This window comes from Rhinolophus ferrumequinum, chromosome 25, assembly GCF_004115265.2.
Source record: "Rhinolophus ferrumequinum isolate MPI-CBG mRhiFer1 chromosome 25, mRhiFer1_v1.p, whole genome shotgun sequence".
Lineage (NCBI taxonomy): Eukaryota > Metazoa > Chordata > Mammalia > Chiroptera > Rhinolophidae > Rhinolophus > Rhinolophus ferrumequinum.
Window position 1 is genome coordinate 18,705,918 of NC_046308.1, and position 17,084 is coordinate 18,723,001.

Here is a 17,084-nt window from a genome sequence, read left to right on the forward strand (position 1 = left end):
AATGCGTCTTTTGGAGTAAAAATTAATATAAGACCCGGTATTATATTATATTATATTACCCAGTCGTATAAGATTGGGTCTTATGTTAATTTTTGCTCCAAAAGACACATTAGAGCTGATGGTCTGGCTAGGTCTTATTTCGGGGAAACACAGTAGGGATCCCTGCTGAGGTAGGAGGGGCGGGGCGGGGGCTCTGACCAAACACGCAGGCCGGCAGGCTCTCATCCCCACTCTCCCTTAGTTGCAGGCTCCTCTGGCGTCGTGGAGCCTGGCTGGTCGGGCAGTGCCATGCGGCGGATGGCGCTTCGGCCCACAGCCTTCTCAGGTGGGTCCTGGGGCAGCTGCTTGGGGTCCCTCTGGGCTAGGGAAAGTCTGCAGGGGGCATGGGCAAAGTGGGGAGTGCCCTAAAAGCCATCTGGATCCAGCAGTAGAGGGTCAGGAAGAGAACCCTGCCCTTGCCCACACTGGAAAGAAAACTTTGGGGGGTGAGGAAGGGCCCCAGAGGAGAGTCTGGCCTGGGCCCCAGCACCCAGAGACCCTTGACCCCCAGACTCTTGCAGACGCAGGTCCAAGCCCCCAGTTTCCTCTTTTTATTTAAACTATGCTTTTCTGAGCGTCTTCAATGTGCAAGCACCATGCCAGGTGCTCTGCATCGCCAACTTGTTTAATCCTCACAGCTGTGTCCCTACCCCCCTGGAAGGCATCACTGTCCCCATTTTAAAGAGGAGGAAGCTGAGGGTCAGAGAGAGGACTTGCCCTGCCTGAGGCCCCACAGCCAGGAAGGGGCAGCGCTGGGACTCAACCCCAGGCTTTGTGCCTGTTACACACTCATCCACCATTGCTCTGAGCTCAGTGTCCTCAGGTGGGAATGGGGGTGACGCTTGTCCTAAAACACAGGATATTGGTAAGGACTAGAGAGTCGGGCTTGTAAAGTGCTCAGCGGTACCCGGCAGCCAGGAGGCTCCAAAACCTGCCGGAAGTGTTATGAATAACTAAGAAGTATCGCCACGGAGGCTGGAGGCACAGGGCTGCACCGTGGTCTGGAGGGAGGGTCAGAGGGTGGCAACTCTGAGGCCAGCTCACTCCAGACTACAATGTGTTGGTCCCCAAAGCCAGCAAGCCCAGGCCAGACTCATCCAGGTAGGAAGCAACAGGATTTCCTGCCCTGGCTTCCCGGAAAGGAGTTATTTTGTTCGCAGAGGCTGCAGGAGTTGGATCCCCGGTCCTGCGGTGGGAGAAACCCACAGGGCGTGGTCCATCCTGGATAAGTTGTTCTCTGTAGCCCCTTCCTTGCACTGGGCTATCTCGTGGGTTGGGATGATCAGATGTTTGTCCGCTCCCTCCTTCCCGCTCCCAGGTGCTCAGGGACTCCAGGGGAACCTGGGATCCCTGGCCCCAGCCCCAGCCTCCTCCCTCCCACAGGTTGTCTCAATTGCAGCAAAGTGTCGGAGCTGACGGAGCGCCTGAAGGTGCTGGAGGCCAAGGTGGGTGAGCGGCTGCCTCTTTGCTCCTAGCCTCTCCACCCCCTTCCTGCACCCCCTGCCCAACCTGCTCAGCGGTCCCACAACACCCGTGTTCAGGCAGCTAACTTCCCTGCCAGGCACTCACCACCCTCCCTTCAGTTTCCATCCAGCTTTTTTGGCCTCTGCAGAGTGCCCCTCCCCAGGAAGCCTGCTCATAGTCAGATAGCTGGCCTGCTCTTCCAGGAGGCCCGTGAAGCTCCCCCTTGCCCCCCATCCCCATCCCAGCCAAATATTCATAGAGACCCCCCAGAGCTCTTGGCTGGGTCCCTCCTTCCTCTGTCACCTTCACCTTTTATCCTTCCTCTCCCATAATACTATCTTCCTAGTTTCAAAAGCAAAATATCTATTGCACTTCTCAAATTATTTCAAGATAAAAAGTTTTTAACAATTAAAAACGAAGACATTCTAAATTCAGAGACACAAGAATCTCAGAACTGTGGAAAACCTACCAGAAAACCATTCCCAGCAGTCACCTGTTCCCTCAGAGAGAGCGACTGTCAACATTTAAGCATCTTTTCTGTCAGATTTTCTAAACACACGTAGACTTTGTCTGCATATCCTTTCCGCCATCATTCTCTCCTCTGGAAATTTGTCTTAAGATTAGTTGCAAAGATGTTTACCAAAGTGTTAAGTATTAATAAGGAAATTTGAAAACCAGACAACAGAAAAGGTGATTGCATAATTAGGGAGGATGGCTCAATGGAATACTAGACAGCTGTGAACAACACCTCCATTTTCTAACCTGAAAAGATGCCCCTGACGTATCAACTGGCAAAACCAAGCTTCTGAACAGAATGTGTTAGAACCCCAGTTATGAGGCGTGGGAGCCCTAGGAACCCCACACTGTTCCCCAAACTCCCTCCGAGAAGAATCTGGCATGAGGGCAGCTCAGTCCTAGATCCGGGGTATGGTTCTCAGATCTTTCCGAGAGTTTCAGCTTTTCTCTGGACAGACCCACACGAATTTCCCACCCCCAGTGGGCATTCTGGCCTCTCTTTAATCCTCAGTCAGCGGCTCGGGGCGCTACCAACCTTTCAGAGTCTCCCCGACACTGCATCCAAAGTGTTTTTGTATACACCTCAGGCTATTTCATGTCAGACCCTCCCAAACTTCCCTCCAAAAATCCTTCCAGCCGTCGTGCTTTAACAGTCCAAGAGAAGTTTCACATTATTTATGCAGGTACGATAGGGAAAAACCACACGGCCGGGTCACAGAACTCAACCTGAGTGGCAGTGGTGGTGGTGTGTAATGACTTTTCTACGATGAATGTGATGAATTGTGCAGTTTGAAAACCACAATGGCTTCTGATGAAGTTCTGGGCCAAGGTGGGCTTCACTGGCTCCTGGGCCTCCTGCCCCTAATCCTGGGGCCCTTCGGCTGGCCTGTCCCTGGTGAGACCCTGGTACCCATCCCTTCTCTCTTCCTCTTCCTCCACAGATGGCGGTGTTGACGGTCACCGAGCGGGCAGTGCCCCCGACCCCAGCGGTCCCCGAGGACCTCGCCCCACTCTGGGGCTCCCCAGCTGCCCAGGGCAGCCCTGGGGATGGAGGCCTCCAAGGTGAGTGGGTCAGTGGGGAGCACACGCCCTGGTGGGAATGAACTGGAAAATGAGATGCCACTCCCCTCCCCCCCACCCCCGCTGCTGATTCCCACTTGACCCGCTTGTGGGCCCCAGCTCACCAGTGGGCCTCAGGGAATGGTCTCCAGGGGTCCCTGAGCACTGGAGTCCTGAGAGGCAGCAGCCTCAGCAGACACTGCCCACGTCCCCCTGGTGGAACTGGGTGCAGGGACTCAGGATGACACACATCTCTGCCTCTCCACCAACTCCAGGGCTACCGGGATCCAGAGAAAATATGAGGGCCCCCCTGCTCCCTCGAGATGGTAGGTACTGGCTGGGGGGTCAGGGCCAGGGTTGGGGTAAGAGCAAGGCCAGAGCTAATGACATTTCTCCCCCAGATCGAGTTGGTACCCGGGGGCCTCCTGGGCCCATTGGCCCCAAGGGAGATACTGGTAGCCAGGGCCCAACAGGGATGAGAGGCCCACCAGGTGAGTGCCCACAGCACTGCCCTCTCCAGCTTCCCTGGCCAGCCTCCCAGGTGGACCCACACCGGGGCCTGCCTTCCCCGACCCTGACATAGCCAGAGGTGGTCTGGGCCCTTTCTACTCGCTTCTGTCAGCTCACCACCCTTCCAAGGGTGCCACACTCACACCAGGGCTCCCCCAAATCCTCTTTTACATTCACTCAGCCCATATTCCCTAGGCACTTACTCCCAACAGGCTGTGAATTGGGCCTTGGGGTGGGGTCAGACCAGTCCCTGCCCTCCTGGAGCTCCCAGACTGGTGGGAGGGTGGGCTCAGGCAGAAGAGAAACAGCAGTACCTACCCAATATGACCAGGGTTCTTATGGGAGACGTTGCAGGTATGGGAGCCCCAAGGAAGGAAGCCCAGACCCAGCCTGGTTGTGGTGGGGGGTGGGGAGGGCTTCCCAGTGGGGTGACATCTTAGGTGAGGCCTAAAGAATGACCTGAAGTATACACCGTGCATAGCAAATGGAGAACTGATAGACGCAACAGCTTGTGCAAAAGCCTAGAAGGGAGAGAACGTTCTAGAAATCAACATTTGGTAAGCGCCGACTGTGTACCAAGTGTCCATTGTCCAAAGCCTCCAGAGGAGGACTATGTTCTTCCTGCCAATAGACTGTTAGGGAAGTAAGTGCCAGGATCTGCCCTCTCGTACCTGCTGTCCCAGGCTGTCTTGTCCTGCCCCCGGCGGCCACCCTGAGCCTCTCTGCCTCCTGCATACCCACAAACCCCCCTGGTTCTGTTGCAGGTCCACAGGGCCCCCCAGGGAATCCTGGCCAGGATGGAGCTGTGGGTAACCCTGGAGAGAGGGGCCCTCCGGGCTCACCAGGGCCTCCTGGCCCCCCTGGACCCCCAGCCCCTGTTGGACCACCCCATGCCCGGATCTCCCAGCATGGTGAGTCCCTTGGGTTTACAGCAGATCCAGGTAGAGGTGGGGAGAGGCTGGCATAACCATCACCACGGGGCTGCTGCTGTCTACCAGGCACCTTCTGTATAGCAGGCTTGCCCTTGGTTAGCCAGTGTCCCCTAATCCTCCAGTGGGTGCTGTTGTTCTCCTCTGTTCACTGATGAGGTAAACTAAGGGCCAGAGAGAGGAAATCACACAGCCAGGGCATTGGGGGCCGGCTTCAAACCCAGGTGGCCTCCAGAGCCTGTGCTCGGAACCACCCATCCTCAGGCCCTCCCACCAAGGCGTGGAGCTGGCCAGGATCCAGCCCTCAGAGCACAAGGAAGCTCAAGGCCCAGCAGCAGGGAGTGAGCCCAGAGCTCCCAAGGCCACAGCCATGCCCCTGTGCTCAGAGAGGCTCTGGCGCGCTCTGCCTAGCTGGGCCCTTGTGTGCCCTTCGCCTCTTCCCCCGCCTGACGTACATGTGTACTGCCAGAGGGCAGAGCTTGGACTGCCGTGTTCAACCCCATCTGGCTGATACCTTTGGTGCATGACCAGGCAACATTCATTCATTCCCCTGTTCATTCCATCTCACCATTCGTTCTCCCTCTCAGAGCCTCGGTTTCCTCATCTGTACAGTGGGGATAGTGACTGTGCTAGCCTACCAGAGCTCTGTGACATTCATGCCCAGAAGCATGGCCCAAAGTGCGTAGTCAATATATGGTAGTTTTCGTTATTATTCCCATTTGACATGTGGCATTACAGGCTCAGTGAGGTGGAGAATCTTACTGGATGTCACCAGCTAGACTACAGCAGGCTTAGAACCCTGGTCTCCTGCCACCTGGTCCTGTATGGCCAACATTTTCCTAATTCCCCACCCTTGGAGCAGGTGCCCAGTGGCCCCAGCCATGCTGCAGGCTGTCCCAGAGGTCAGTCAAAGCTGGCTTGGCAGAGGTGGCAGGTGAAGACTGACCACCCCCACTTCACTCAACCCTGCCCAGCCCAGCCTTTCCCTGCCCATTCTCCATCTTTTTTCCCCCAGGGGACCCATTTCTGTTTAACACCTTCACTGAGACCAACAGCCAATGGCCCCAGGGACCAGCTGGGCCCCCAGGTCCCCCAGGGCCCATGGGTAAGTTGATTCCAGGTCTGGGATAAGGGGTGGGGTTGAGGGATGGCAGAGGGGTTAGGGCTGTGACTATCAGAAGGGAGCTGATCGTGGACTTCCTGGCATTGTCCTCTGTTTCGGTCCTGAGGACATCCTGTCTTTTTCCAGGTCCCCCTGGACCTCCTGGTCCCATGGGCATCCCTGGGAATCCTGGACATATGGTGAGTATTCCTGCAAGTACTCCCACTCAGACAGTACTCCCACTGTCCATCCATCCACCCATTATCCATTCATCCTTTCTTTCCTTTGTTCAAGCACGTATGGAGCACTTAATATGCAAGCTACTTTCTATAAATCTCATTCAATCCGTGTCACAAGAACCAAGAAAGGCAGAGATTCTTGCCCTAGGGCTATGGCTAGCACATAGTAACTTGCAGAACAAGGTGGGCACTGTCTGAGTCCAGGGCCACAGCTCTGAACACTGAGCTATATGCCAGGCATTGGGTATGTGGTGAAGGGCCTGGAAGGCCCAGCCAAGCTGGCGCTCCCTCCCCGACCCTTCTGCCCCCCAAGTCCCTGCCCATTCTACCCTGCCCAAGCACGAGGTTGAGGCCCTGTCTTGTTGCTCAGGGACCCCCAGGCCCCACTGGACCCAAAGGAATCTCCGGCAACCCAGGAGAGAAGGGCGAGAGAGTGAGTACTGAAGCGGCCCCCAGGTGGGGGATTCTGGCAAGTCTTGGGAGCCTGCCCCATAGCTAACTCCATTCCTTTCCTCCCTCCCACACAGGGACTTCGTGGGGAGCCCGGCCCCCAAGGCTCCATGGGGCAGCGGGTGAGTGATGCCACCCACCCTGCAGCACCTGCTCCAGGATCCCACTGGCAGAAACCGCTGCTCTGACTCCACGCCCTGTGGCCAGAGCCCCTCTCCGTCTGGTCGAGGGCATGCTCCATCTCCCTTGCTCTGTGTCTCTGCACCCGGTTCTCTTTCCCTCTCTTTTTCTCTATATCTCTAACTCTGACTCTGTATTTCTCTTTCCCCATCTCCCGAACTGTGATTGTAGATTTGTCTATTTCTCCTTTTAGTTGGGTCAATTTTTGTTTCATTCAGGATTTTATTGTCTTCTTGGTCCTTTTATCTTTGTAAAATGAGTATCTTCCTCTATAGTAATCCTCCTTGTCTTAAATTATACAGATACTTTGTTTTATATTAAAATAGTCATGGCAGCTTTCTTATGCTGTTTGCATGGTGTATCTTTTCCAGTCCTTTTCCTTTCAGCCTGTCTGCGTTGTTCTGTTTAAAGTGCATCTCTTGTAAACAACCCATATTTGAGTCTTGCTTTTTTTTAAACAGTCTGATGTTGAGTTTACATTTAATGATATGTGTAATTATTGATATGATTCCGTTTAAGTCAACCATCTTGCTATTTGTGATCTATTTACACCAATCTCTTCTTTATTTCTTTCCCCTCCTTTTTTTCCTTCCTCCTTTTGGGTTGAGCATTGTTTACAATTCTGTTTTATCTCTGCTAATGACTTTTCAGCTATACCTCTTACTGTTATTTTTTTTATGGTTGATCTAAGAAAAGCAACATGTCTCCATGGCTGATCACAATTTACTTGAATTAATATTATACCATTTCATGTAGGAACATTACAACTGTATAATTCATCTCCCTCTGTCCCTGTACTATAGCTGTCATATATTTTACTACTGCATTTGTTACAAACCCCACAGCATATTGGTGTTACTGCTTTAAACAGTCAGTTGACTTTTTAAAAAGTTAAGAAAGAAAAATAGTCTTATGTCTATTGATATATTTATCATTTCTTTATACTTTCCTCTGGTATCATTTCTCTTCAGCCTAAAGAATATCCTTTAGTCTTTCTTGTAGTGTGGGTCTGCGGACAACAAATCCTCACTGCTTTTGTTTATCTAAAACTGTCTCACTTTACCTTAATTTTCTTTTAATTTTATTGGGTAACAATGTGTTTTTCCAGGACCCATCAGCTCCAAGTCAAGTCATTGTTTTCAATCTAGTTGTGAAGGGAGCAGCTCACTGGCCCATGTGGGAATTGAACCAGTGACGTTGGTGTTATGAGCGCTGTGCTCTAACCAACTGAGCCAGCCGGACACCCACCAGCAGCTCAGCTCCAAGTTAAGCTGTTGTTTTCAACCTACTGTTTTTTCCCCGAAAATAAGACCTAGCTGGACCATCAGCTCTACTGCGTCTTTTGGCAAAAATTAATATAAGACCCACTCTTATTTTACTATAAGACCGGATCTTATATAATATACTATAAGACTGGGTCAATATAATATAATATAATATAATATAATATAATATAATATAATATAATATAATATAATATAATATAATATAATATAATACTGGATCTTACATAATGTAAGACCAGGTCTCATATTAATTTTTGCTCCAAAAGATGCATTAGAGCTGATGGTCCGTCTAGGTCTTATTTTCGGGGAAACACAGTAGTGGTGGAGGGGACAGCTCACTGGCCCATGTGGGAATCGAACTGGTGACCTTGGTGTTATGAGCACTGCACTCTAACCAACTGAGCCAACTGGCCGCCCTTACCTTAATTTTTGGAAGATATTTTCACTGGATATAAAATGATAGGTTGGCAGTTTCCCTTTTAGCACTTAAATGATGTTGTTCCATGGTCTTCTGGCTTACATAGACCATTATAATTTCTCACGAGAAGTTGGCAGTCATTCTTATTGTTGTTCCCCTGTATATAATATGTCTTTTTTCTTTGGCTTTTAAGATTTTTCTCTTTACTCTTGGTTTTCAACAGCTTGATCATGATGTGGTTGGATGTGATTTTCTTTGTATTTATCCTGTTTTGGGTTCTCTGAGATTTCTGGATCTGTAAGGTTGCTGGGGTTTTTGTTTTTATTGGTTGTTTTGTTTCATTAATGAAAAAATTAAATTTAAAAATAAAATAAAAAATTTAAATATAAATATAAAATTAAAAATTCATTTAAAAATAATAAATTAAATGTAATTAATTTGCTGGGTTCATAGCAAAATTGAGTGGACAGTTCAGATAATTCCCTGTCCCCACACATGCATATCTTTTCCCACCCCCCCACAACTATCAACATCCCCTACCAGAGTGGTACCTTTGGTACAGTTGATGAACCCACATTGACATGTCATTATCATCCACCATCCATAGTTTACATTAGGGTTCACTCTTGGTATTGTACTTTCTATGGCTGTTGACAGATGTATAATGGCATGTGTCCACCATCATACAGAATAGTTTCACTGCCCTAAAAAATAATCCGTGCTCTGCCCAATCATCCCTTCCTCCCCTCTAGCCCCTGACAACCACTAATCTTTTTACTGTCTCTATAGTTTTGCCTATTCCAGAATGTCATATACTTGGAATCATACAGTATGTAGGCTTTTTAGATTGGCTGCTTTCACTTAGTAATATGCATTTCAGTTTCCTCCGTGTCTTTTCATGGCTTGATAGCTCATTTCTTTTTAGTTCCGAATGATACTTCATCGTATGTAGTACAGCTTATTTATCCATTCACCTACTGAAGGACATCTTGGTTGCTTCCAAGTTTTGGCAATTATGAATAAAGCTGCTATAAAGATCCATGTGCAGGTTTTTGTGTGCACATACATTTTCAGTTTATTTAGGTAAATACTGATGAGTGTGATTGCTAGATCATATGGTAAGAGTATGTTTAGTTTTGTAAGAAATGGCCAAACTATTTTCCACAGTAACATACTGTTTTGCATTTCCGCCAGTTACAAATGAGAGTTCCTGTTATTCCACATCCTGACCAGCACACACACACACACACACACACACACACACACACACGGTGCCAAAAAAAATGTGCACACATTTTAAGAAAGGAAAACTGTATTAAAATTGTAATACTCAATATATACTGATAACGAAAGATGAATACAAGTCACATTTGACTTCTGCAATTACAAGAGGTGCTCAAAGTGGTTACCATCAGCGTAATTTTAATACAGTTTTTTCCTTTCTTGAAATTTCTAATACATTTATATTTATATATATATATATACATGTATATATGTATACATGTATATATATGTATAATATATATATGGTGTATTTTCTTTATTCATCAATGGATGCTTAGGTTGTTTCCATCCTTGATTGTTGTAAATAATGCTGCAATAAAAATGGGAATACAGATATCTCTTAAAGATAGTGATTTTATTTTCTTTAGATATATACCCAGAAGTGGGATTGCTGGATCATATGGTGGTTCTTATTTTTCATTTTTTGAGGAACCTCCCTATTGTTTTCCATAATGACTGTACCAGTTTATAATCCCACTAAGTGTAAAGGGTTCCCTTTGCTCCATGTCCTCACCAACATTTGCTATCCCTTGTCTTTTTGATAGTAGATATCCTAACAGCTGTGGTAAGGCGATTTCTCATTATGGGTTTGATTTGTATTCCCTGATAATTAGAGATGTTGAGCATCTTTTCATATACCTATAAGCCATTTGTATGTCTTCTTTGGAAAAATGTCTATTCAGGTCCTTTGCTCATTTTTAAATAGGATATTTGGGGATTTTTTTGCTATTGAGTTGTATGACTTCCTTACATATTTTAGATATTAACCCATTATTGGATATGTGGTTTGCAAGTATTTTCTCCCATTCCATAGGTTGCCTTTTCAGTTTGTTGATGGTTTTCATTGCTGTGCAAAAGCTTTTTTTAATTAGGTTGTTTTCTTATTGTTGCATTTTAAGAGGTATTTGTATATTTTGGATAATAGTTCTCTATCAGATGTGTCTTTTGCAAATATTTTCTCCCAGTCTGTGACTATCTTCTCATTCTCTCAGTATTGTCTTTTGCAAAGCAGAAGTTTATAATTTTAATAAACTCCAGCTTATCAATGATTCCTTTCATGGATCATGCCTTTGGTGTTATATCTAAAAACACCATTGCCATACATAAAATCATCTAGGTTTCCTCCTATATTTTGTTTTAGGAGTTTTATAGTTTTGTGTTTTACATTTAGGTCTGCGATCTATTTTGAGTTACATTTTGTAAAGGATGTAAGGTCTGTGTCTAGATTCATTTTTGCATGTAGGTGTCCAGTTGTTCCGGCATCATTCGTGGAAAAGACTGTCTTTGCTCCATAGTATTGCCTTTGCTCATTTGATTAGTTGACTGTATTTATATGGGTCTATTTCTGGACTGTCTGTTCTGTTCCGTTGATCTATTTGTTTATTCTTTTGCCAATACCACACTGTCTTGATTACTGTAGCTTTCTAGTAAGTCTTAAAGTTGAGTAATGTCAGTCATCTGACTTTGTTTTTCTTTAATATTGAGTTTACTATTCTCGGTCTTTTGCCTCTCCGTATAAACTTTACAATTAGTTTGTGAATATCCACAAAATAACTTGTTGGGATTTTAATTGGGATTGTATTGAACCTGTAGATCAAGTTGGGAAAACTGACATCTTGACAATGTTGAGCCTTCCTATCCATGAACATGGAATATCTCTCCATTTGTTTGGTTCTTTTATCTCTTTCATCCGAGTTTTGTATAGATCTTGTACCTATTTTGTCAGATTTATACCTAAGTATTTCATTTTGGGGATTGCTAATATAAATGGTAATGTGTTTTTAATTTCAAATTCAAACTTCAAACTTGTTCATTGATGGTATATAGGACAGTGATTGACTTTGTATCCTACAACCTTGTTACAGTTGTTTATTAGTTCCAAGAATTTCTTTGTCGATGCTTACAGATTTTCTATATAGATGACCATGCTACCAGCAAACAAAGACAATTTTATTTCTTTCTGTATACTTTTTGTTTCCCTTTCTTGTCTTATTGCATTAGCTAGGACTTCCAGTATGATGGTGAAAAACATTGGTGAGAGGGGACATGCTTACCTTGTCCCTAATTTTAGCAGTAAAGCTTTTAGTTTCTTATCATTAAGTATGATGTTAGGAGTATATTTTTTGTGGATGTTCTTTATCAAGTTAAGGAAGTTCCCCCTCTATTCCTAGTTTACTGACTTTTTATCATGAATGGGTGTTATTGGATTTTGTCAAATGCTTTTTCTGCATCTATTATTATGATCATGTGATCTTTTTTCTTTAGCCTGTTGAGGTGACTGATTTCATTAATTGATTTTCAAATGTTGAACCAGCCTTGCATACCTGCAGTAAATCCCACTTGGTCATGATATATAACTCTTTTTATACATTGTTGGATTTGATTCACTAATATTTTGTTGAAGATTTTTACATATGTGTTCATGAGAGATGTTGGTCTGTAGTTTTCTTTTTTTGAATGCCTTTGTCTAGTTTTGGTCTTAGGGTAATGTTGGCGTCAGAATGAGTCAGAAAGTATTCCCTCTGCTTCTGTCCTCTGAAAGAGATTTTAGAGAATTGCTGTGATTTTTTTCTTAAACATTTGGTACAATTCAACAGAGAACTCATCTTGGCCTGGTGTTCTCTGTTTTGAAAGGTTATTAATTATTGATCCAATTTCTTTAATAGATATAGGCCTATTCAGATTGTCTAGTTCTTCTTGTGTGAGTTTTGGCTGATTGTGTCTTTCAAGGAATTGGTCTATTTCATCTAGGTTATCAAATTTGTGACCAGAGTTTTTCATAATATTCCTTTATTATTCTTTTAAGATCCAGGGAAATCTAATGATGTACCCTCTTTCATTTCTGATGTAGTAATTTATGTCTTTTCTCTTTTTTTCTTAATTATCCTAGCTAGGGGCTTATAAATTTTATTAATATTTTCAAAGAATTAGCTTTTAGTTTTGTTGATTTTTCTCTATTGATTTCCTGTTTACAATGTCATCGATTTCTGCTCTAATGTGTATTATTTCTTTTCTTTTGCTTCCTTTGGGTTTAATTTGTTCTTTTTTTACTTGCCTAAGGTGAAGCTTGGATTATTGGTTTTAGATCTTTCTTCCTTTCTAATTATGCATCCAACGCTACATATTTATCTCTAAGCACTGCTTTCACTGCATCCCACAAATTTTGATGTTGTAATTTTATTTTCGTTTAGCTTAAAATATTTTTAAATTTCACTTAAGATTTCTTTGACCCCTGTGTTATTTAGAAATGTGTTGTTTTAATCTCCAATGTTTTGGGATTTTCCAGTTATCATTCTGTTATTGATGTCTAGTTTAATTCCATTGTGGTCTGAGAACAAACACTGTATGATTTCTATTATTTTAAATTTGTTGAAGTATATTTTATGGCCCAAAATGTGGTCTATCTTGGTGAATGTTCCATGTGAGCTTGAAAAGAATGGTATTTGCTAATATTGGGTGAAATAGTCCATAGATGTCAATTCTATCTAGTTGATTGATGGTATTATTGAGTTCAACTATGTCCTTACTGATTTTCTGCCTGCTGAATCTGTTCCATTTCTGACAGATGGTGTTAAAGTCTCTACCTAATAGTGGATTTATCGATTTCTCCTTGCAGTTCTATCAGTTTTGATCTCATGTATTTTGATTCTCTTTTGTAAGGCACATTCATGTTAAGGATTATTATGCCTTTGTGGAGTATTGATCCCTTCCTTTATCATTATATATTGTTCCTCTTTGTCCTTGGAAACTTTCCTTGCTCTGAAGTCTGCTCTGTCTGAAATTAATATAGCTACTCCCACTTTCTTTTGATTAGTGTTAAAATGGTTTATCTGTTTGCTTTTAATATATGTGTCTTTATATTTAAAGTGGTTTCTTGTAGAGCAGATATAGTTAGGTCTTGTTTTTTTTTTTAATCCACTCTGACAATCCTGTCTTTTAATTGATGTTGTAGACCATTGATGTTTAAAGTGATTATTGATGTAGTTGGATTAATATCTACCATATTTGTTACTGCTGTTTTCTATTTGTTACTCTTGTGCTTTTTTCCTCGTTTTGCCCTCCACACTTTATTTTGCCTTTTGTTGTTTTAATTGATCATTTCATATGATTCCATTTTCTCTCCTTTCATAGCATATCAATTATACTTTTTTTCTCCACTTTTTGTGTGGTTTCCCTAGAGTTTGCAATATAAATTTACAACTAATCCAAGTCTACTTTCAAATAACACAATACTGCTTCATGAGTAGTGCAAGTACAGTACAATAACAAAGTGTTCCCAATTCTTCCCTTCCGTTCTTTGTATCATTGCTGTCATTCATTTTACTCATACATAAGCATATGTAAATATATGTATATATAGAGGATGCCAAAAAAATGTATACACGTTTTAAAAAAGAAAAACTGTATTAAAATTGTAATACTCAATATATACCAATAACAAAAGATGAAAACAAGTCACGTGTATACATATTTTTGGCACCCCCGGTACATATATATATACATATAAGCATACATAATCGAATACATTGCTGGTATTCTTCTTTTGAACAAACTGTTATCTGTTAGATCAATTAAGAATAAGAAAAATGAAAGTTTTTATTTTACCTTCACTTATTCCTTCTCTGATGCTCTTCCTTTCTTTATATAGATCCAAGTTTCTGACCTATCTTTCCCTTCTCTCTGAAGAAGTTCTTTTAACATTTCTTGCAAAGCAGGTCTACTGGCAAAAAATTTCCTCGATTGTTGTTTGTCTGAGAAAATCTTTTCTCCTTTACTTTTATTTATTTATTTATTTTTCTCCTTTACTTTTAAAAGATAATTTCTCAGGGCACACAATTCCAGGTTGGTGGTTTTATTCTTTCAATACTTAAAATGTTTCACTCCACTCTTTTCTTGCTTGAATAGTTCCTGAGGAAAAGTTGGATGTAATTCTTAGCTTTGCTCCTCTAGGTAAGGCATTCTTTCCCCTCCTCTAGATTCTTTTAAGATTCTTCTTTATCTTTGATTTTCGGAAGTTTGAATATGATATGCCTACATGTTGGTGTATGGATGGGGGGGTGTTGTTTGTTGAGTTGGTTTTAGAGATTTATGCTGCTTGGTGTTCTCTGAGCTTCCTGGACTTGTGGTTTGGTGTCTGACGTTAATTTGGGGAAAATTCTCAGTCGTTATTGCCTTACATATCACTTCTATTCCTTTCTTTCTTCTCTGGTCTTCCCATTACATGTAGTATGTTATACCTTTTGTAGTCATCCCACAGCTCTTGAATATTCTGTTCTTTTTTTTTTTCAGTCTTTTTTTTCTCCTTGCTTTTCAATTTTGGAAGTATCTGTTGTCATATTCTCAAGCTCAGAGATTCTTTCTTCAGCCATGACCAATCTACTAATAAGCCCTTCAAAGGCATTTTTCATTCTGTTACAATCTTTTTGATTCCTAGTATTTTTTAAAATATACATGCAAAGTATTTTTAACCTGAAAATTTTAAATAATAATATGGAATCATATGCCTCATATGCCCATGTGCCCAACACCAAGCTTAAGGCATAGAATCTATCAGTACCTTTCTTTCTTTTTTTTTTATAAATTTTATTGGGGAATATTGGGGAACACTGTATTTCTCCAGGGCCCATCAGCTCCAAGTAGTTGTCTTTCAATCTAGTTGTGGAGGGTGCAGCTCACTGGCCCATGTGGGAATCAAACCAGCAACTCCATTGTTAAGAGTTTGCGCTCTAACCAACTGAGCCATCTGGCCGCCCCCTATCAGTACCTTTCAAGTTTCCATGTGCCCCTCCCCTGTCACTTCCTCCTTCAAAAGTATCTTTAAAGGAATATGAAATCTTGGCCAGGAAACTGAAGGACGTGTGACTGTAGGTAGTGTTTTCATTATTTTTTGCTGCTCGGGGAAGATTCAGGGAGGGGATGATCTGGGAGATAAATGGCTGAAATTCTTTTGGATTTGAGTTTCTGGACCATAGCTTCTGATACCAGAAAGAAGGGCCTTTTCTAGGTTTGGAGTATTTCTTACGAGCCTTGGGAAGAATGATTGCCCTGAGATACCTGACCATATGAAGAGGACCTTCAACTGAATTCTAGTGTGTTTTTTTTTTTAAGATTTTATTTTTGGGGGGAAGGGGAACAGGACTTTATTGGGGAACAGTGTGTACTTCCAGGATTTTTTCAAAGTCAAGTTGTTGTCCTTTCAGTCTTAGTTGTGGAGGGCGCAGTTCAGCTTCAGGTCCAGTTGCCGTTGTTAGTTGCAGGGCTGCAGCCCACCATCCCTTGTGGGAGTCGAGGAGTTGAACCGGCAACCTTGTGGTTGAGAGCCCACTGGCCCATGTGGGAATCGAACTGGCAGCCTTCAGCATTAGGAGCACAGAGCTCCAACCGCCTGAGCCACTGGGCTGGTCCCTCTAGTATTTTTTTTTATTCTGTCTTCAGATTTCCATCTTTCTGCTTACATTATCTATCTGTTCTAGTATGTTGTCTATTTTTTCTATTAAAGCCCTTAGCATATTAATCATAGTTTTGGGGTTTTTTTTTTATTTCTTTTCTGATAATTCAAACATTCATGCCATATCTGACTCTGGTTCTTATATTTGTTCAGTCTGTTTAAACTGGATTTTTTGCCTCTTAGTATGCTTTGTAATTTTTTGTTGAAAAACATGATGTACTGGGAGAGAGGAACAGCAGTAAAGAGGCCTTTTGTAATGTAGTGGTAAGGTGTTGGGGTCAGAGGTAGCAGTCGATCGTCCTATGATTAAGTCTCAGTTTTTTGGTGACCCTGTGCCCCTGGACTGTGAACTTTGCCAGTGCTTCTTAGTTTTGTTTTGTTTTTCCCCTTTAGTGGGACAAAATGGCTAGAAGGGGCTGGAGTTGGGATATACCCCTGCCCCCATGTGGAAGGCTAGAGCAGATTAGAGTTGGGTATTTCCCTATCCCTCGGTCAATTAGGCTCTGATAAGACCTGAGCAGGATAGGATGTGATAAAATATCAAGTTGGTGCAAAAGTAATTGTGGTTTTTGCAGTTATTTTTAACCTGTCAAACCACAATTACTTTTGCACTGACCTAATAATTTCTCCTGAGGGCAGGCCTTGTTAAGAAGAAGAGAAAGCTCTGGCATATCTCAAGATGGCTTCTTTCCCCTTCCCCCTACAGAAAGTGCAAGGGGATTTTTCTCTGAAATTCACTGTAAGGACCTGGTATAGCTCCTAGATGTAAAACTCACAAAAGTGTGGGGGGCTCATCCACCTCTGCCCACAACTGGGTCCTCCTGGAATTTTTAACTTTCAGAGTTGTCCACACTGAGCCCCAGCAATTTGTCAGTTAAGTTTAGGATTTCTTACGTGGCACTGATTCCCAGGGAGATTTCTGCTCCAGTAAATTCTGCCTGTCTGTCTGCCATTTGGGGGTCAGTGGCTCGCCCTATAACCTCATTTCTTTGATGGATCTAAGAGCTGTTGATTTTTCAGTTTGTTCAGCTTTTTACTTGTTGTTAGGACACCATGGTGACTTCTAAGCTCTTTATATGCTGGGCCAGAAATTTTGTTTTGTTTTGTTTTGTTTTTAAATCAAATTTGAGGGAAAAAGATTTGGTTAACATTTCTTCAGA

At 43.2% G+C, this 17,084-nt stretch overlaps 1 protein-coding gene across 3 annotated transcripts in view; it reads left to right on the top strand.

Annotated features, from left to right (window-relative positions):
• Positions 1-17,084, top strand: part of EMID1 (EMI domain containing 1) — a 44,799-nt gene that overhangs the window by 15,595 nt on the left and 12,120 nt on the right. For all 3 annotated transcript variants that reach the window (XR_004422121.1, XM_033098364.1, XM_033098365.1), the window contains exons 4-13: positions 242-325; positions 1,423-1,484; positions 2,961-3,081; positions 3,354-3,404; positions 3,480-3,569; positions 4,353-4,499; positions 5,533-5,622; positions 5,767-5,819; positions 6,229-6,291; positions 6,386-6,430. Coding sequence is in view for 2 of the 3 variants with exons in the window: in XM_033098364.1 (XP_032954255.1) it covers positions 242-325; positions 1,423-1,484; positions 2,961-3,081; positions 3,354-3,404; positions 3,480-3,569; positions 4,353-4,499; positions 5,533-5,622; positions 5,767-5,819; positions 6,229-6,291; positions 6,386-6,430 (806 nt within the window). In the remaining variant the exon portion in view is untranslated. The remainder of the gene's footprint in view (positions 1-241; positions 326-1,422; positions 1,485-2,960; positions 3,082-3,353; positions 3,405-3,479; positions 3,570-4,352; positions 4,500-5,532; positions 5,623-5,766; positions 5,820-6,228; positions 6,292-6,385; positions 6,431-17,084) is intronic.